Source organism: Eptatretus burgeri, chromosome 17, assembly GCF_056783735.1.
Source record: "Eptatretus burgeri isolate ZD-2024b chromosome 17, Ebu_testis_v1, whole genome shotgun sequence".
NCBI classification, from domain to species: Eukaryota; Metazoa; Chordata; class Myxini; order Myxiniformes; family Myxinidae; genus Eptatretus; species Eptatretus burgeri.
In genome coordinates, this window is record NC_140977.1 from 325,082 (window position 1) to 346,916 (window position 21,835).

The window sequence follows — 21,835 nt, forward strand, 5'->3', positions numbered from 1 at the left end:
CTGACAGTAAAAATCTCACTGACAAAAGATCTCACTGACAGTAAAAATCACACACACACACATACACATACACATACACACATACACACACACACACACATACACATACACATACACACATACACACACACATATACACACACAAACATACACATATACACACACACACACGCACGGTTATAAAATGTGTCCTGTTTTTTCAGTTAAACCGAGCTGGGACAGATTTTCTTTGGCTGTAGGAAGTAGCTGCCAGTGAACTGCGGTCAGGCCCAGCTTGTAATCTAGGCGAAGCGATGGAAAAATCTGTCACTGCAAACCAGAGGGTGGTTTTCACCCCCACGATGTAACTCACGCAATATACTGAGCCTACTCAACCTGCTGGTAAGGTTCTCGTGTTTGTTGGTTCTCTTTATTATTCTTTTTTATGAATTAAAAAAAACATCTACCGACAACTACATGTCGTACTCACTGTGTCTCGCCTCAGCTCTGTGGGTACGGGGTACGGCCGCTGTGGTCTGGTTTCATTTGGGATTTGTTTTTGTGGAATGGAATGGAATGGAATGGATACTTATCGCACACATTGCCGTGCAATCACTCAATCCAATTTGGCACCAAGTGAGCAAACTAGATGTGTCTATGCTGCTGAACTTGACACCATTTTATACCATCTTCATTCCCTCATGCTCAGATGGCTGTTACTTCATGGTGTTTTCAATAACAATGGGTGTGTGTCCTCCAGGATGTTTAATAACCTCATAATGGAACATTCTGTCCTGTTCCTATAAATACTCTTCCACGACATTATATATATATATATATATATATATATATATATATATATATATATATATATATATATATATATATATATATATATATATATATATATATATACATATATATATATATATATATATATATATATATATATATATATATATATATATATATATATATATATATATATATATATATATATATATATATATATATATATATATATACTTCATCATGACCTTCAAACATACTCAAAATATGTTTTACCCTCAAACACACTCAAACCTGTGACTTGGAACATACTAATAGCATTGATGAACGATTCCAATTGAGCTGTTTTTTTATCACTAAACCTCCTACCAAACGTGCTCCCCCAATCACCTCTCTTTCAAAGTCTCTGAGGTCTCCTGTTGCAGCCATACGAGCCATAATTATAGGCAACCAGGCCGGTGCAGCATTTTTATACATGACCTTAAGCATGCTGGGATATTATTCGCTTTATTAACACATAGGCCACACCTCTGTGTGGAAGCCATTGCTTTCAATATACTTGGTGTCCCTCATTTTCCCAGGTGTTTCCATTTTTTTGTCCACTACCTGTATGTACCATAATACCAGTGGGCCATAACTGTAGCGTTTTCAGGTGAGGATGGTATTTTGTTCAGAATGAGCAAGTGAGGTGAGACTATATGTTTTACGAATGATACCACTTCTACATTACTGTTTATGTTTCAGTATCACCTGAGCACAAAGTCAATGCAGAGGCATTTTTTTCCTTTCAAACCCTGCAAAATGCCGAACCTGCACCACTAAACAACAGCAAGAGGGTCCTTGTGGGAACCACAGCATGGGCTGCATCAACAGCAAGCGGCAATCTGCTGCAAAATGGCCCCAAACAGCAACTGTTGACAATATTGGGAAACTGGAAAGCCCTCATGGCATGGACATGGCTTACATCCCTTCATCTGGCTTGACAACTTTGACTTCTGGAGCATGCGTTCCTAAAACGATATCCTGCAGTGCACCTTTCCTGGGAACACCTTTTGGTGGCACTCTGTCTCACAACAAGCCTCAATGGGGAGGTAAGACACATATACTTGTGGCTGTGCATGCATGTGCATGTGTGACGTTGATTGTTATCTCCATACACGGGTTTCAGAAGGTGGAACAGAGTCGTCACAGGTCTCGAAGTATCCACCTCCGTTTCATTCAGGGATCCTAATTCATGGACCAAGTTGTGAAGTTTTCTTATTACCTCTGCCATTCAAGGTGGGCAGAGGTTATATTTTCATCCCAGTCTGTCTGTTTGGCTGTCTGTCTGTGAACAGGATAACTCAAAAAGTTGTGGATGTATTCAGACGAAATTTGGTGGAGATGGTTGGGTATGTTACAATGACAAGGTTCTTAGATTTTGGTGAAGATCTGGATCTGGATATGAGAAGGTGTTAAGTGATTCTTCACCATTAAGTGATTGGGAATCTATGAATCTCCATTCACAGATGAGAGGCGTGCATGCATCTTCGTTTTTCATGTTAATGTTAACTGCTTTTGACGTTTGCACGTGGTACATGCTTGGGAACCTCGTTGGTATGCATTGCTCTCTGCGCTGTCGCTGATGAGTCGTCAATAAGTGATGAGACTGGTCCGGCAGCTGAGGGGGTGTGTAGCATTGGGATTCTTATGTGTGTACTATTTGTGAATGTCTTTACAGCTGTGGAGGAACTCTGGGAAGGGTTTGAAACAGCAAAGGACAGATCCGGGGTTCGAGGCACAAGGGGAAGCATTCGGGTCCCTCCAGGATGCCTGATCCTGAGGCCGTCGGGCACAAATAACACTGCGCGACAGCGGGTTGCGAGGCAACCATGAACGCCAATGGTACTGCCAATCCTGCAGGGTTACACCTCATGTGATACCTTATGTGTGGATGACCATACCAAGGGGGGGGGGTCTCATGCCCTCAATGCGTACTTGCATTAACTTACCGTATCAGGTGCAGCTGAGTGGAGCTGCCAAGTACGCACCGGCTAATAAGAGCCAATTAGTGGGGAAGAACTTCCTGGATACATGCGAAACATGCTGTACAAATGGAGGAGAAGATAGAATGAGCTGGTGACATTTATAATACAAGTAATTTATTTATAAAATGAGGAAAGGTCATGTGGCACAATAATAAAAGGTTATATTATCAGCAATCTGTACAGCAGGGGTAAGCAAGGATTTGTGGGGTGCGGAAAAAGAAATGCAATTATTCACAAAAGAAGACAGTGCAGAGCTAACCTGATATGAACTTCCACAATCTTGTTACGTTAACATTACAGACGTCATCAGACACACCCGAGGAAATCATCAAAGAGCAAAGAACGATGAGAGAAAGTACGAGGTGTGAATGACCTCTTTGTACCTGGCACGGTTGATGGACCATTGCAACCCAGTCACTTGTGATGGAGTGGGGGGCGGGGGTGGAGAGGAGGGAAGAAACCTGGGGGTGTCTGTGGTGCATGTGTGAGGAGGTGAAAAGTGAGGTGTAATGAAGTGCAAATGTAATGCAGAAGAGGAAGAGTGAAGAGGTGTATATCTGCAGCTGCTCTTTTTGTTTTTGTGCATCCACAGCAGACAAGAGACAGAACAGAACGTGTGAAAATACAGCTTAAAGTGGCAAGTTAGAAAGTCTGTACATGTGTCTATTGAGTCTATTATTGGTATGGCATCCTGTCCACTCAGTGCTCCTCCTTTCCCATCACGCCGCTGTCCGGGTTGATACCCTCCTCACTCAGCAATTGCCTTGCACCTGGGAGAAGATCCTTCGACCTCCCATGGACGACGGTGGCAGGGAAGCTGACCGTGGTGGACTGTCTGTGGTGAAGACTGACTGGCGGAGTCTCTGTGCCGAAGATGCCATCCATATACTGCGTGTGGCACACTGCATGTGGCGGACTGCGTGTAGCGGACTGCGTGTGGTGGACTGCGTGTGGCGGACTCTCTGTGGCGGACTGTGTGTGGCGGACTGTGTGTGGCAGACTGCATGTGGCAGACTGCGTGTGGCGTACTGCGTGTGGCGGACTGTGTGTGGCGGACTGTGTGTGGCGGACTGTGTGTGGCGGACTGTGTAGCGGACTGTGTGTGGCAAGTCCTCTGTGGCGGACTCTCTGTGGCAGACTCTCTGCGGCAGACTGTGTGGCAGACTCTCTTTGGCAGACTGTGTGTGGCGGACTGTGAGTGGCGGACTGTGTGTGGCGGACTGTGTGTGGCGGACTCTCTGTGGCAGACTCTCTGTGGCAGACTCTCTTTGGCAGACTGTGTGTGGCGGACTGTGAGTGGCGGACTGTGTGTGGCGGACTGTGTGTGGCGGACTCTCTGTGGCAGACTCTCTGCGGTGGACTGTGTGTGGCGGCCTCTCTGTAGTGGACTCTATGTGGCAGACTTCCTGTAGACTCTCTGTAGACTCTCTGTGTGCACTGCGTGGCGAAGAGTGTCTGTAGACTGCATGTGGCAGACTCTCTATGGCGGACTCTCTGTGACGGACTCTCTGTGGTGCACTCTCTGTGACGGACTCTCTGTGGCGGACTCTCTGTGGCGGACTGCGTGGTGAAGACTGTCTGTAGACCGCATGTGGTGGACTATGTGTGGCGGAATGCATGTGGCGGACTCTCTGTGGCGGACTCTCTGTGGCGGACTCTCTGTGGCGGATTCTCTGTGGCGGACTCTCTGTGGCGGACTCTTTTTGGCGGACTGTGTGTGGCGGACTGTGTGTGGCGGACTGTGTGTGGCGGACTCTCTGTGATGGACTCTCTGTGGCGGCTGTGTGTGGCGGACTGTGTGTGGCGGACTGTGTGTGGTGGACTCTCTGTGGTGTACTCTGTGGCGGACTGTGTGTGGCGGTCTGTGTGTGGCGGACTCTCTGTGGTTGACTGTGTGTGGTGGTCTGTGTGTGGTGGACTCTCTGTGGTGGACTCTCTGTGGCAGACTGCGTGTGGCGGACTGCGTGTGGCGGACTGCGTGTGGCGGACTGCGTGTGGCGGACTGCGTGTGGCAGACTGTGTGTGGTGGACTCTCTGTGGCGGACTCTCTTTGGCGGACTCTCTGTGATGGATTCTCTGTGGCAGACTCTCTGTGGCGGACTGCGTGGTGAAGACTGTCTGTAGACTGCATGTGGCGGACTATGTGTGGCGGAATGTGTGTGTGTCGGACTGTGTGTGGTGGACTACATGTGGCGGACTACGTGTGGTGAACTGCGTGTGGTGGACTGCGTGTGGCGGACTGCGTGTGGCAGACTGCGTGTGGTGGACTCTCTGTGGCGGACTCTCTTTGGCGGACTCTCTGTGATGGATTCTCTGTGGCAGACTCTCTGTGGCAGACTGCGTGTGGCGGACTGCGTGTGGCGGACTGCGTGTGGCGGACTGCGTGTAGCGGACTGTGTGTGGTGGACTGCGTATGGTGGACTGCGTGCTGCGGACTGCGTGTGGCGGACTCTCTGTGGCGGACTGCGTGGTGAAGACTGTCTGTAGACTGCATGTGGCGGACTATGTGTGGCGGAATGTGTGTGTGTCGGACTGTGTGTGGTGGACTACATGTGGCGGACTACGTGTGGTGAACTGCGTGTGGTGGACTGCGTGTGGCGGACTGCGTGTGGCAGACTGCGTGTGGTGGACTCTCTGTGACGGACTCTCTGTGGCGGACTCTGTGGTGGACTCTCTGTAGTGGACTCTCTGTGAAGGACTCTCTGAGGTGGACTGTCTGTGGTGGACTCTCTGTGGTGGCCTCTCTGTAGTGGACTCTCTGTGACGGACGCTCTGTAGTGGACTCTCTGTAGTGGACTCTGTGGCGGACTCCCTGTGGCGGATTCTCTGTGGCGGACTCTCTGTGGCGGACTCTCTGTGGCAGACTGCATGTGGCGGACTCTCTGTGGTGGACTCTCTGTGGTGGACTCTCTGTGGTGGACTCTCTGTGGCGGACTGTGTGTGGTGGACTGTGTGTGGCAGACTCTCTGTGGCGGACTGTGTGTGGCGGACTGTGTGTGGCGGACTGTGTGTGGCGGACTGCGTGTGGCGGACTGTGTGTGGCGGACTGCGTGTGGCGGACTGCGTGTGGCGGACTGTGTGTGGCGGACTGTGTGTGGCGGACTGTGTGTGGCGGACTGCGTGTGGCGGACTGCGTGTGGCGGACTGCGTGTGGCGGACTGCGTGTGGCGGACTGCGTGTGGCGGACTGCGTGTGGCGAGCGGACTCTCTGTGGCGGACTGTGTGTGGCGGACTGTGTGTGGCGGAGTAAGTGTGGCGGACTGCGTGTGGCGAGCGGACTCTCTGTGGCGTACTGTGTGTGGCAGACTAAGTGTGGCGGACTGTGTGTGGCGGAGTAAGTGTGGCGGACTCTGTTGCAGACTGTTTAAAGCAGCAGATCAAAATGCCCTGTAGCAGTTTCTCAGCCCTCCCAGTGGCATGCAATCGCCTCCCTGAGAAGTAGCCAAGCCCCACGAGGCTCCGAAGTTCAAAATGGCCTCATTTACCCCCGAACCCAGCCATGTGATGGAGCTCCAAGATTACCATGTGCTGCAGGTTTTTGGGAGTGCTTCCTGGCCACGAACGTGCGCTGGGCTCCAAATGAGGATCGCTATTTAGCGGAGCGCCAGTGCTACCCAGACGACATTGATCGGATCCCAGCGCATACCTGCACTCCGAGCTGTGTGCCAATCTGTTTGGACTTCAAGCATCCATCATGGTGGGCAATGTCCTTTGTTCCCTGGCAACCCTAAAGGACAGTGGTGAGCGTCCTGGTTGCTGACCACAGTCGTGGTGTTTCACTACGGCCGTGGCAAGGTCGTGGGTGAAGCGCTGTGGTGTTTGTGGTGAGGAAGTTGAAGTGTTTGTGGTGATGAGGTTGAGCGTATGTTGTTGTGGGGATATTTATAGAGGTGTTGTGGTGGTTGTATGAAGGTTGTAGTGTTGTCGTTCGAGTAGAGAGAAGGGTGAAATTAAATATCCATTGGGAAATGGCGTGCAATTTGAACGGGGTCTGGCGGTATCTGCGAATGAGGCGTTTTCTGCGCAGTCTGGTCTGTGCCGTGCGTGCTCGCTTGAAGGAGAGGTCGTATGTGTATAAGTCAAGGAAATCAAATCAAGGAATAGCAAATGGAATTAAAGACTTCACAAAAAGCCTGAGAAATGCATTTTGTCCCATCAACTCACAAGACATAAGGGAATGACTATCTAAAACGGATAGGAATGGAATAACTGCTTCGGGAGTGCTATATGTTGTGTGCATTTGCCTTGAGGAGCTTTAACAGTCAGTTATTACCATATCGTTCGTATCAAATAACATGAGAGAAACTAGAGATCATAACACTTCATCAAAATGTTTGCCTGGTAGACTGAATGTCATTTTTGATTCCTCCCCCCGTCCCCCCTTGAGTTTTTTTATAAACCGATACTTATTTTACTATAACATTAGAAATGGAGTCAAATGTGCAAAAGTGGATACTTTATTGTTATTGAGTGCTGAGACTGCAATTTCGAACACTTTCTCAGGAGCTGCTACACATTTCATTGCCCTCTATGATTATGAAGCAAGGCTTCCTGAAGATTTGAGTTTCAAAAAGGGAGAACGCTTCCACATCATCAATTCGTGAGTTTTCCATCTATTTTCCAGCTTCTGATAAGTTTAAAAGGGAATGAGATAACTGTCGAGACTGAGAAAATAAAAAGCAAGTAGTGTGTGTGTGTGTGTGTGTGTGTGTGTGTGTGTGTGTGTGTGTGTGTGTGTGTGTGTGTGTGTGTGTGTGTGTGTGTGTGTGTGTGTGTGTGTGCGTGCGTGCGTGCGTATGTTGCTGTTGTTGATTGCTATCTCCACATGTGGGATGGTTTCAGAAGGTGGAATGGAGTCCTCGCAGGTCTCGAAGTATCCAACCCTGTTTCAGTCAGGGTTCAAGATTCATGGACCAAGTTGTGAAGTTTTCTTGTTCTCAAAGTTTTGTTCGGAGGACTCTTTTCAGGATCGTCCCAAAGCCCCAGACATCTTCCAACTGCAGTTTGTTTGTAGTAATATTCCCAGGGATGGTTTTTTAAAATAAATCTGTGATGTTCATCTTCATCATTGAGGTTGTTCCAATTATCACTGGTCCCATTTTGGTGCTCTTCAGCTTCCAGGATCTTTTCACTTCATTTTTGAGATCTTGGTATTTGGTAATTTTAAAATTTATTTATGTGTTGTTTTGGCCATACTTACTGGGTACATAGATTGAAAGACATATTCCAAATGTTTGACCAACTTGTGATTTTGTCAAGATCTGAAGAGAGGGAAGAGGCTGCTGTCTGTCGGTCTGGAAGATGAAGGATGTCACGGCAGAGGGTGAAGTCATCCGCAAATAAATAAGGAGGGTTTTGCAGGGATTCAGAGAAATCATTTATGAAGATCAGGAATAGAACTGGGCTCAGAACTCTACCTTGGGGGACTCCAGCCTTGGCAGGGAGAGGAGATGAAAGGATTTCGTTGAGAGCCACATGTTGGAAAAAAAAGTAGAGGCACTCCACCTTGGCCAAGCTCCTTCTACTCACACAACCATGGATGGAGGCCCTCAATTTCAGACATGAGATCAGGGCCATTTCTCTGGACACATCTCATGCTTTTGATAGTGTGGCATCTGATCTTACTCTTTTTAACAAATTGACTAATAAATCGTTTTCTGCCTCTCCTGAGAGTGGACACATACTTGTGGACTTTTTGGAATGCACTGAGATTGCCTTCGGTCTAACAAGCCTTCCATGAAGAGAAAGCAAGTTGTTTCAGAGCAACTGCCTCACAACAGGATTCAGTGTACCATGGGTGGAAGTGGGGTAGGATAATTGAAGATGAGATGGAATGAATCTGTGCTTGAGAAAGAGCAGGTTTCTATGGAAGAATTCTCAGGTTGAGTTAACATCAGGGGCAGGAGATATGGGAGACCAGTCCTGAAGAGAGAGGGCTGCTTGCAGTCAGTGCCAATCTGCCTGAGTGAACTGCCAGACTTGCCGATGTTGAGGTAGCTATCTGAAAATAATCAGAGATGTTGACTTTCACAAGATACCGACTTGTTTTGATGTCTAGTTTTTTTATTTCTGCTTGTAGCCAGTTTATTATCCTGCAGCTTTATTGGAACACTGGTATTGCTGGTTGGTTTATGGCTTTGATTTTGTTCCTTGGGGGGAGATATGTTTTCAGGATAAGCCTCATTCTATGCAGGTATTCTATGGTAATTGTTTCGTGCATTTGTTTGTGACAAATTTGGTGGCACTCTTCTACTCCAAGGTATTTGTGTGATGCTTTGTTTTCTTGTTCCTGTGTTGTATCTCGGTCGATTTCTATGTTGTCCTTTTTGTTGGTTTACCTTGTATGAATATGCACTTGGCACACTTATCTATGTCAAAATCCATTTGAATGTTGTTGAAGTACTGTTTTACTAATTTCAGTTGTTCTGCCAATTTTTCATTGTTTGGTGCAAAGTTTCAAATCATCTATGTACAGTGGATAAGTCACCTTCACTCTCTGTTTGGATGCTCTCTCATTTGATGTTAGAGTGTATCTACGTCCTTGCTCATTAATGAGGTTGCTCAGAGGGTCCAGGGCCAGGCAAAACAGGAGGGGCAAAAGGCTATCTCCCTGGAAGATCCCATGACGTATCTTCACCCCTGGTATTTCGATCTTTCTTTCTGAGTCCTGTAACATCAATTTGGTATTCCAGAGCTCCATTGCTTTCTCAACAGTTTGATTATTTGGGGGTTCATCTTGAACAGTTGCAAGCATTTTGTCATCCATGAATGTGAAGCACTATGAAAAGTTTTTTGTAGTCTTTCCATTCTGTGGATAATTTGGTTTTTCTCGTTTTACAGTTTTTGAGTATGGCCTTGTTTAGTAGTAGGTGGTCTATTGTTGCACAGCATCCTCTTTCACCATATTTTCATGCAGATAACCAGTCCCCTGGTATATCCCTCACCTCGGGGGAAAAGTGCTCTTAGAAAATTTCAGGTAGGTATAACCTGCACACAGGTGAACCCCGCAGGCCAGCTTTCCTCTCCACATGACCGAGAGATATGCAATCTCCATATTTCCAGCAGCCGACATGGCTTTGTTGTCAAGGACCAGCAAATGACTCTTTACAAATACAACTAACCAATTGATAACTGTAAATAACCAATTGACATTAAAATTAATATCTTGAGAAAGGGTTTCTGTAATAATGAAAGTTTACTGCACCAATGTGTTAAAAACCAGCATGGTTTCCGGTACCAATGCGACTGGAAACCACTCTTCTCATCCATTAGAAATGTATAAAAAATACCAAGCAGGCTGTTGAATTTTATATCATTCCACAAAATCGTCCATACCATTGCAAGCCCTGCAAGTACAATGTCTGCTGTCAGTACAAGAAAGACAAAACATGAAAGTTTCACGGCCGAATTCAAACTGAAACTTGACGATAAAGTGGGTTGATTTCTGGAGAAGAGGATGAGAGTAATGATGATATGGATGCACCTTCCGACTTCGAGCTTCCACGGCTGTTTCACAGTGACACAAAAGACGAGGACTTTGTGGGCTTTATGGAAGACGATTTACTGGTATCTTAAATAGCTTTGGAATTATATACTGTTTCTAAATAAATAAATAAATAAATATATAAATATACAGATACACAGACAAACAATAAAATATATAAATTGAGATGCACAGACAAACAGACAGACAAACTGGGGTTAAAACATAACCTCTGTCCACCTTCGGTGGCGGAGGTAAAGATATTACAATTAAACTTGCAAAAAAGAAACTTGTCTCTTTTTGTATCTCCTTGATAATTTCACTTGGCCCTATATGGTTATAACACATGCCATATGGTGAAACACTGTATAATCCACACATGAATATACCCCACAGTTGGAATTTGTGGAACTAATTTAACGTACATCCCACGGGATATTTGTGTGAAAATACCAAACATCCATTCTGTTCTGCCTCGAGGCCTCCTTGTTGTGTTATGTGCTGGTACATCATTTCTTTGATGATTTCCATCAGAAGTTTGTATATTGTTGGTGACACATTTTTGGTCTATACTCGTGAGGTGGTCGGTTTGTTCAGATTTTGGGACGAGGAAGGTGTTACCTTTTGTGAGCCACTCATCCAATACCTCCTCCCCTTGGTTGAGTTTGTTGAATGCTCAAGCGTAGTGATTGTGGAGAGCATCTCGGTGCTTTAACCAGAAGTTTGGAATTTCATCCGTGCCCGGGTATTCTTAAATTTGGCATTTTTACAAATTTTCTTTTTTATTTTTCCCTCATCAAAGAACACTGGGGCATTTCCTATAGATGTAAATTTTTTTTCCTCAAAGTTATCAATCCAATGTGTCTCTTTGTTGTGTTATTTTGGGTCCTCATACATTCCTTTAAATACCTTTTTAAGTTTATCTTTTTTGAGGGGGATTCGATATGTTTGCTTTTGTTTCCCTCGTTCGTGGTGGAATCTTTTCAGGTTATTTTCAAATGTGGTTTTGTTTTATCCCTTTGTTGTAGTTTTTTTTTTTAAATGTTATTTTTCTTGCGAACATTTCTATTTTGAGTTTGCTCTCAACAACCATGATGTCCCGGTCTTTATTTACAATTTTTATTTGTTTATTATTTGTTGGATTGTCATAATCAGCTTTGGGTTTCGATTTCCCCTGATTAGTTGTTGTATTTGTCCGGTTGCCTTTCTCAGTTGCTCTCTTTATGTCTCAAGGTATCAAAGTATCAACGTGTCTGTGTGTGTGTCTGCATGTGTGTGTGTCTGTGCGTGTGCGTGTGTGTGTGTGTGTGTGTATATCTTCCTCTGCCAATAAACTTTTTGCATTGTTCCTTCCCACGTGTACAGTATTGTCCCTTGTCCACCTCCCATGTGTACTGTCTCCCTAAAAATTGAACTTGAAAAGAGAAAGAGAACACATTATTATCTGTAGGCGGTACTCAGTGCACCACCAGCTGCATCCCATGGAATTCTGCATTTTCAAAGTGTACATATCACGTCGATATTTTATGTCCACGCAGTAAAAGTATATCTAATGCCTGCAGTTGTAAGATTTGGTTGAGATCATCCTGATAGCACGTAACCACACATTGATCACATGACTCCACTTTGTCGCACAGAACCGACGATTGGTGGGAAGCACGATCCCTCGAAACCGGTCGGACGGGCTACGTCCCCAGCAATTATATGGCTCCCGCGAACTCTGTCAAGGCTGAAGAGTGAGTCGGTGGAATTGCCTTCCATGATAAAACATTACGTCCATCTTCCCAACTCTAACCGATTTTATTGTGAACTTCCTCTCCTACCTGATCAAGTTCGCATTTCTTAGCTGGAAGTTAAGACCGTTAAACACGATTATTAATAATTATTAATAGGGTTCATCAACGACAATGCACAGTTTCAGTGGACACACAAAACTCTGAATTTGGAATGACGTGGAGTGGAATGACGTGGAGTGGATTCGCGTGGAACAAAGATTTAGCACAAAGTCAATCAATGTGTATGCTCCTAATGTGAGGATCCATTCATATATGTACCATGGTAATGTGAGTATCCATTCATAGATGTACCATGGTAATGTGAGTATCCATTCATAGATGTACCATGGTAATGTGAGTATCCATTCATAGATGTACCATGGTAATGTGAGGATCCATTCATAGATGTACCATGGTAATGTGAGTATCCATTCATAGATGTACCATGGTAATGTGAGTATCCATTCATATATATATACCATGGTAATGTGAGTATCCATTCATATATGTACCATGGTAATGTGAGTATCCATTCATATATATACCATGGTAATGTGAGTATCCATTCATAGATGTACCATGGTAATGTGAGTATCCATTCATAGATGTACCATGGTAATGTGAGTATCCATTCATATATGTACCATGGTAATGTGAGGATCCATTCATAGCGTACCATGGTAATGTGAGTATCCATTCATAGATGTACAATGGTAATGTGAGTATCCATTCATATATGTACCATGGTAATGTGAGTATCCATTCATAGATGTACAATGGTAATGTGAGTATCCATTCATATTTGTACCAAGGTAATGTGAGTATCCATTCATATATATACCATAGTAATGTGAGTATCCATTCATAGATGTACCATGGTAATGTGAGTATCCATTCATAGATGTACCATGGTAATGTGAGTATCCATTCATATATGTACCATGGTAATGTAAGTATCCATTCATATATATACCATGGTAATGTGAGTATACATTCATAGATGTACAATGGTAATGTGAGTATCCATTCATATTTGTACCAAGGTAATGTGAGTATCCATTCATATATGCACCATGGTAATGTAAGTATCCATTCATATATTCACCATGGTAATGTGAGTATCCATGCATATATGCACCATGGTAATGTGAGTATCCATTCATAGATGTACAATGGTAATGTGAGTATCCATTCATATATGTACCATGGTAATGTGAGTATCCATTCATATATGTACCATGGTAATGTGAGTATCCATTCATATATGTACAATGGTAATGTGAGTATCCATTCATATATCCAACACGTGGAACATGTCTTTCAATCCAGACAAATCTCACACTCTCACTATGTCTCTTCGAAAGGACCGTTTACATAACCCCCCCATCCACTTTCTCAACAATCCTCTGGAAGAAGTCTTTTCTTTCAAGCTTCTGGGTCTCACTATCTGCCATGACCTTTCCTGGGAAAGTCACATTTCCAACCTTGCCTCAAAAGCCAGTCGCCGACTGGGAATCCTCCGTCGTGCAAAGTCCTTCCTCGGCCCTCTTGAGCTCCTGACCACTTACAAAGCTTTTGTCCGTAGCCTGATGGAGTACTGCTCTCCCCTCTGGGCTGGTGCTCCTGCCTCCCACCTTTCTCGACTTCACGCTGTCGAAACCAGGGCATTTAAGATCATTGGCATCTCCCGCAATGAAGCTGAGTCTTTGGGCCTCTCACTCAATCACCGCAGGTTAGTCGGTGGTCTTTCTGTCTTCTACCGACTCCTCTCCAGCCTTGCCCCCTGCTCTCTCTGCGATTTGTCCCAACCACATTTCCACAGTGCGGTCAATGTCCACCAACAACGCCCTTCTGGTAAAACTAGCAAAATCACGAATCACTGTTCATCTTCACTCTTTCATTCCTCTTTTTCCCGCCTTTGGAATAAACTTCCTCACTCTATTCTTTCCCATTCTTCCCTCCAGGCTTTCAAAACAGCTGTTCACCACCACCTCTTATCTTCCCCCATCCAAATCCTCGATCTTTTCTACCCCCGATAATCCACCCAAGCCCACTTCCTTCAATTCTCCTGCTTTCCTTCCTGAAAGTCCCTGTAATGTCCATCTTCTCCTCGCCATGTTCCCCGTCCCATCCCCATCCCTCTCCCTTCCACAGTTCACCTGTGTCTGTTCCCCAATGTTTTGTCCCTTCCACTCCCGCCCCTCTTGTCTCATGCCTCCTTTCTGTGAGTTGTGTGTTCGCTCTCATACGAGCCTCGACCAAGGTATACAAAAAAAAAAAAAAAAATGTACCATGGTAATGTGAGTATCCATTCATATTTGTACCAAGGTAATGTGAGTATCCATTCATATATGCACCATGGTAATGTGAGTATCCATTCATATATGCACCATGGTAATGTGAGTATCCATTCATATATGCACCATGGTAATGTGAGTATCCATTCATATATGCACCATGGTAATGTGAGTATCCATTCATATATGTACCATGGTAATGTGAGTATCCATTCATAGATGTACCAAGGTAATGTGAGTATCCATTCATATATGTACCATGGTAATGTGAGTATCCATTCATATATGTACCATGGTAATGTGAGTATCCATTCATATTTGTACCAAGGTAATGTGAGTATCCATTCATATAAGTACCATGGTAATGTGAGTATCCATTCATATATGTACCATGGTAATGTGAGTATCCATTCATAGATGTACCAAAGTAATGTGAGTATCCATTCATATATGTACCATGGTAATGTGAGTATCCATTCATATATGTACCATGGTAATGTGAGTATCCATTCATAGATGTACCAAAGTAATGTGAGTATCCATTCATAGATGTACCATGGTAATGTGAGTATCCATTCATAGATGTACCATGGTAATGTGAGGATCCATTCATATATATACCATGGTAATGTGAGTATCCATTCATATATGTACCACGGTAATGTGAGTATCCTATCATGTATGTACCATGAGTTATGCACCTTCTTGAGGCACCGACGTGAGAGCACCATTTACCCGGAGTCGCCGCACGGTTGAAAAGATTTATGGAGAATGTTTCGTCTATTGTTTAACAGGTGAAACAATCATATCTCCCGTCTATTGTTTAACAGGTGAAACAATCATATCTCCCGTCTATTGTTTAACAGGTGAAACAATCATATCTCCCGTCTATTGTTTAACAGGTGAAACAATCATATCTCCCGTCTATTGTTTAACAGGTGAAACAATCATATCTCCCATCTATTGTTTAACAGGTGAAACAATCATATCTCCCGTCTATTGTTTAACAGGTGAAACCAACGTTCGGCAAAAGACAGAAGGATATTTATTAAGTAATTTCTTAATCCCTATTGTCTACTTTTAAAACACTCACAGTTTCAAAGCATCCCATCATAATGACTCCTCAAAGAGAGACTCAATGAGTATAAAACTCCCAAAATTATAACACATTTATCTGGGTTCAATGCAGCATTGAATTAACTCATGACTTTGGAATCAGTAACTTAACTCAGGTAGCCAGGTGTGGAAATAAAACTCCAGCGGGATACGAATTGATATTGAAGTCGGTTGTGGATGTGTTCGAAGCACCCTTGCCCCCATTGAATGTGTACAGGTTGAAGTCCGACTGGCCAGTCGCGGTGCAAGTCCTCAGAAGGTGAGCTTGGTATCACCGAAGCCAGCAGATGAATCCGAATCCACTACTCGCCATCATAGACCACAATACAGACCGCTGCTGAAGAGTGAGGAGGAGGGGAACAGGCTCTTTTCTGTCTCGACGCGACCAAAGAGGAAATGCTTGCTTGGATGTCATCTCCGAGACACCAGCAAGGCAGTAGTTTCGCTGAGTAACAACCGTCCAGCAGATAAGACCAACCAGCATCCGCAAGGGGTGCAGCTGGTTATTCGGTCAGGGCTTTGAAGATCCAGTGCTCTCAATACCCTCTCCGCCGTTTGAGACCGGTTTCAACACGCAGCACAAACAGCTCTTCATTCTCACACAGGTCACAATCTGTCCTGAAAATTTTGACACTCGCCTGGCTATTTTATAGTCGTGGGGCACAAGGTCAATGGCAGCGGTCTCGCTTGTCTGGTGCCGATGAGCCAAGTGTTTTAATTTCCAAAGGATCTGATGAAAGCTCTCACTTGAGGTTGTTCTTGCAGAGGTGACGTTGCCCTGGCAAAGTTCGGTGCGTCCCGACCGAAGATAAATAAATACAGCCTCTTTCTTTTTTTTTTTCTTTCATTAATTAAAAACTTTTTTTGGGCATTTTCTTCAGATCTTGAGTTGGTGTGGTGTTCGCGCAGGCATGATGGGCTGAATGACCTCCATGCATGATGATGGGTTGGATTTCCTTGTTGTTTCCTTGCCAGAAATTGGACGAGATTTGTCCGAAATACCCGCGTGTGGATTGGACGGACAAAATGTCCGTTTCTGTGCTCGGAACATGTTACAGAGCATCATTATGAAACAACAGAGATGGCGGGATGTTATGGTTATCCACCACGATAGAGAGAGGATGTCAATCCCAAGATTAAGCGGAAGAAGCAGCCGTCACTAGAAACTGTATCGCCATCTCTTCCCAGCTACCAGCACATGTACAGTGCCTTCAGAAAGTATTAACACCCATTGACTTTTTCACATTTTGTTGTGACATGTTTTTAGAATTTTTTACAAACTTATTGAAAATCAAGCACAAAGTACTTGTCCTTCCTGGTAATGACTCGGGAGGGGTCCCGGCAGAGAGGCTGCAGAGAAGCCCTGACAGTGTCGTCGTGCACTAAAACATGGGTACAAGACAAAAGATCTTTTGGCAGATGTGTGGAGCTCTGCCAAACTCTGGCGGGGATGGGATGTGATGTGACTCACTCATCGTCCTTCGCAGTTTGACCACATAATTGCTCGGGTCCAAACTGGTGTGAATGTTCGGCGGAGCAACAAATTTGCAACGTAAAACGGTCAATGCACGTCAGTAAATGTGCATTGCCGCCGGATAGTGGAAGAGGACCAACTAAATCGATGCAAACGTGATCAAAATGGACATTAGGAGATGCAAAGGTACCTAACTGTTCCTGAGTATTTTCACTCCTTAACACCGTAGACAGGCTCTGGACCAGTTTCTCACATCACGATTCATTCCACACCAGACAAAACGTTGAGCCACAAGGTGCTGTACCTCGTTTCTGCTGGCTGCAACGTTTTGAAAAATAAGGAAATGGTCTCCCACTCTCCTTCCACATGCTGTTGAAATACTCCACCAACCACCACATCTGATGTGTCCACCATGATACATCACGGTACATCTGATTTCGGATGGACAAGCATCGTGGCCTGTACTAGCGAATACTTCATTGAGGTAAAAGCAGCAGCTCATTCGTCGGACCAAAGCGGAAGTCTTTTTGGTTCCTTCCCATGTCATGTGAGGAGGTTAGTTCGTGGACAAAGGGTATCTGCACAGTTTGGGATGAATCTCCTGCAGAAATTCAACATGCCCAGAAACTCCCGTAGTTTGCGCACTGATGTTGGCTGCAAGTAATCCCGATCACCTTGAACTTGTCAGCCAGTGGATGGATGCCATGCTTGTCGATCAAGTGCCCAAAAAACTGTAATGAGAACACCCTAAACTGACATTTGGCAGGATTTATGATGATGCCATACTGGGATGGGTGAGTGAATACGAGCTGCAAATGCTGTTCATGCTCCTTCATCATCTCGCTCGCAATGAGTAGATCATCAATGTTGGCATAGACAAAAGGAAAACTCTGGATGACCTTGCTGAAAAGTTTGTGCTTTTCATAACCCAAAGGGCATGCGCACAAAGTCGAAAAGGCCAAAAGGAGTGGCTCAAAAAGTGGCTCAAAAAAAAGGCCATCAGCCGGCTCAACCAGAATCTGATGATATGCTCTAACTAAGTCAAGGTTGGAGAAAATTTGCTTTCCCTGGAGTCGAGAAGTAAAATCCTGCAGGTGTGGTACAAGGTAACAGTCTGGTACTGTGTTCTGGTTCAGTGTATGGTAGTTACCAAAGGGCCTCCAGTTGCTCGATGTCTTCTTCTGGACCATATGCAAAGGCGAGCACCAGTTGCTGCTTGAAGGTAAAGTGATACCCAGCTCAAGCATTTCGTCAAACTCCGCTTTAGCATTTACATAACGATTCTGAGCTGGTCGACCGTGGTCGAGCCGCGAAATGAAGTCCACGTGTGTAAATGTGGTGAGTAGTGGAGTGTTTGATCGCCGCTTCACTGTCGGGTGGCCGAGTTATTTCTGGGTACTGTTGAATGATGGTGTCATAACTAGCCATGTTGTTGGACTTGACAATCATTGGACTGACACAGAAGGAGCACGAGAGGTGATAACTTTGACACAAAGATTTGTTGTGGAGTCGAAGAACTTTTGGTTTTTGACATCCATCAACAATCCAAAATGCTTCAAGAAATCGGCTCTGTTGATAGGGATTGGTAAGTCAGCAATGACAAATATCTATCGGTAAACACATCTCAGGCCAAGATTGAGAGTTATCGATCGCTCACCATTTGTGGAAATGGTGGATTTGTTGACAGCTTGGAGAGCAAATGTGGATGGTTTACGTTTGTCCATAATCGCTGGCGGTAAAACGCTGACCTCAGCTCCAGTGTCAACTAAAAATTTGGTGCTGGTGTTCTTGTCACTGACAAAAAACAAGCGACTTGGTTGTTGGTCACCAAACTGACTCGTCGTAGCTAATCGCTGGTTGTGGCATTTGCCAACTGTGAAACGGGGTGGGCTGTGATAACTAAAAGGCTGAACACACTTGTGTGCATTCTCCACAAATTGCCAGCGATACCGACACGAGCCCACTGCATGTTGCCATACACCAGGATGCTCATGTGTCGGTGTCCTGCATTTTGCTGCGTGTCCATCTACGACCATGCTCCTCCTTAAGATGACGCTTGAGCAGTTAGCTGGTCCATTTGGGTTTTAGGTCGTTGCATGTCGGATGAAGCCAGTGCAGACACGTCACCGACTAACTGGGATGTGACCGCACTGATGGAGGAAGTGGGTGGGGGAGCGACTTCAATGATCTTGTGAGCTATAATCGTCAAGTTGCTTGATATTCACCGAATCGCTGGTTGAAATAAGGATATGCTGAGCATTTATTGGCGATCGTTGGAGAACAAGCTGCTTTAGTATGCTATCCTCTTGATTATTCTCACCCAACAATTGTCGCATCCTTCAGAGCAATTGAAAAGGCTTATGACCGCCCAGCTCCTCTGAATAAAGAAGTTGAACTTCTCCGAATAAAGTGTCAGGCACTCAAAGAACTGACAGAGTTATTTCTGGGTTTACCTTTCTGGGTTTACCAGCACTCCTTTACCCCCTGAACCTTTCTCACTTCTTTACCCTTGAATGACCTTTTATCCCTGAACCTTTCTTCTACAAGCCACACCCCCAGCCTATCAATGAACACTTGTACCCTTTAAAATAATTTCCGTACTTAAGTCACACAAACACGGAAACAGTATCCCCTCCAAAATTGCTCAATTCCCGCGATATTTCCTCCTGGGTTTTCTTGAGAGGGATTCTTCCCTCCACATTCATTCCTTCAAACCATTTTACTCACCACTCTCACACTCCAACACATTTGTAACCGCTCCATCCCCATGCTTTTCTTATACCCATTCATTCTGCAGTCATGAGAGACACGATGGTGTCATGCCCTACCTAGTTCAATTCCTCTACTTCGCTCGTGCATTCCCCACCATTCATTTTTACTAGCACCTTTCTTTTAACTAACCATCACTAGTTCATCTACATACCCTCGAAAGGTCACCCATCCCGAGCATATGCCATGTCAGTCTGAACCCCCCCCCCCCCACTCCGCGGTGATACTCGGATCTGCCTCCACTGCCTGCATCATTTGAGTGGCACACAGTAGTGCTTCCTCACCCTGGTATGGTAAGGCCTAATGCGGTCCACATGGATGATTCAAGGGAGGGAGGGCCCGTGGCCCCATTTTGATCCCATAAACCACGTTGCAGATTTGCGACAGGATGACCCCCGGGCCCTGGCAAAGTGAAGTGAGCATTGGGCATCGGCCCTTCTTCCTCCGTGGTTGAAGCACCAGATTCGTATATGTAAAAATGGTAGTGTATTTATTCATACATGGAAAAATGGTAATGTATTTATTCGTGTACGTAAAAATGGTAATGTAATTATTTGTTTCTGTAAAAATGGTAATGTATTTATTTGTACATGTAAAAAGGATAATGTATTTATTCATATATGTAAAAACGGTTATGTATTTATTCAAGCATTTAAAAATGGCAATGTATTTATTCGTATCTGTAAAATGGTAGTGTAATTATTAATTTCTGTAAAAATGGTCGTTTAATTATTAATTTCTGTAAAAGGGTAATATATTTATTCGTATATGTGAAAATGACAATGTATTTAATTATATATGTAAAAATGGTAATGTAATTATTCATACATGTAAAAATGGTAATGTATTTATTCATAAAAAAAAAAGTTTAGGGAAACATGAAATGCAACCCATTATGTTAATCTGCATGTATTCAAATTGCTAAATCTAAATTTTTAGACCTGCAGCACGTCCGGTTTTTAAGTTACCACTGAATATATACAACACTGTAAATACACGTTCAAATTTCGAGCTTGGTGTCAGCGTTATGTATGGAATCAGATGAAAATAACAACGTAAATATTATATTTTGCGATAAGAAACAGATAATTTTTACTCTGCCTTTTTAAACAGGCTCAATATGTGACAGGAGAAAGAAAAAAAACAACACATTTTGAGAGAGTCCAATGTTATAAATTACGAAGAAAACACAGACGAGTTCAGTAGCAAAGAAAGCCACACTTGTAAGCGAAAAATAACGTTAAAATCGAATTTATTTCTTTCGAACTTTTGAAAATAATCACTTTAAACATGAAAAGAAAAACATAATTCTTACCTCTCGGATCCTCACGAAGCACCAAAAAAATTCTAGCGTTGGTTAAAATGAAGAATTATCAGACAAATGCGAGTCACCTCGTTCAGCTCGGCATCCTCACGCTGGATTCGTACGTTACGGCTCTCGCAAAGACACGGACACGAAGACAAACGCTGCGCTCAATGGCGAATGGAAATGTGCTGACATGCTTGCAAGTGCCTATTATATCCATCAATCGGGGAAGTTTGCAAGACGGCAAGATTTTCTAATGCTCGCGTTATTTACGTCCGGCGAGAGATGATGATTCGTACATAACGGGACTGACACGAAAATCAAGACGGGATTACTTGCGGTCCGAGTTTTATTTTTCTGATCACAATTTTGATCTATATTTTTCTGCCGTTAGACTCTGTCATATTTCCAAGAAATTAAGGGAAATTTGGAATAAAAATCATAAGAAACATTATCAACACTGGACTCCTTATTTTTCTCGATGCAGTGGACACGAAGCGTTATGTACGAATCCATTATTTCATCAGATAGGGTAGATGCCAGAAAACCCGAATAGGGAGACAGAACATCATCAAAACATAAAAGAGACACCAAAGTTCACATTCTTTGTCACCACACTCAAAATAACTGTCACATAAGAAACGTACAGTAAAAATTAAAAAAAATTACCAATTAAACTGTAACATTTCCAAGGTTACAATACCCATATTCTGGTGCTTTCATTAATCTTTACTAAAACAGGGAAATGGAGAGTATGATATTGCCGGTTTCTACAGGTTCCCAAAGATGTCCATTTTCATTTCTGACCAATGATGGTTTG

At 44.1% G+C, this 21,835-nt stretch overlaps 2 protein-coding genes across 4 annotated transcripts in view; one reads left to right on the forward strand and one right to left on the reverse strand.

Moving 5' to 3' along the window:
• TK1 (thymidine kinase 1) overlaps positions 1-605 on the reverse strand; it is an 87,137-nt gene extending 86,532 nt beyond the window's left edge. Inside the window, exon 1 of one of the 2 annotated variants that reach the window (XM_085862879.1) lies at positions 470-605. The gene's annotated coding sequence lies outside the window, so the exon portion shown is untranslated. Of the gene's footprint in view, positions 1-175; positions 299-469 lie in introns of those variants that run through there. The other variant, XM_085862881.1, reaches the window with a different exon arrangement.
• The window catches only part of LOC147009062 (proto-oncogene tyrosine-protein kinase Src-like), a 44,317-nt gene continuing 22,724 nt past the window's right edge, over positions 243-21,835 (forward strand). The window contains exons 1-4 of one of the 2 annotated variants that reach the window (XM_085862874.1): positions 243-381; positions 1,513-1,859; positions 7,299-7,395; positions 11,916-12,014. In XM_085862874.1, coding sequence (XP_085719000.1) covers positions 1,625-1,859; positions 7,299-7,395; positions 11,916-12,014 — 431 coding nt within the window. In that variant the 5' untranslated portion in view covers positions 243-381; positions 1,513-1,624. Of the gene's footprint in view, positions 382-1,512; positions 1,860-2,488; positions 2,653-7,298; positions 7,396-11,915; positions 12,015-21,835 lie in introns of those variants that run through there. The other variant, XM_085862875.1, reaches the window with a different exon arrangement.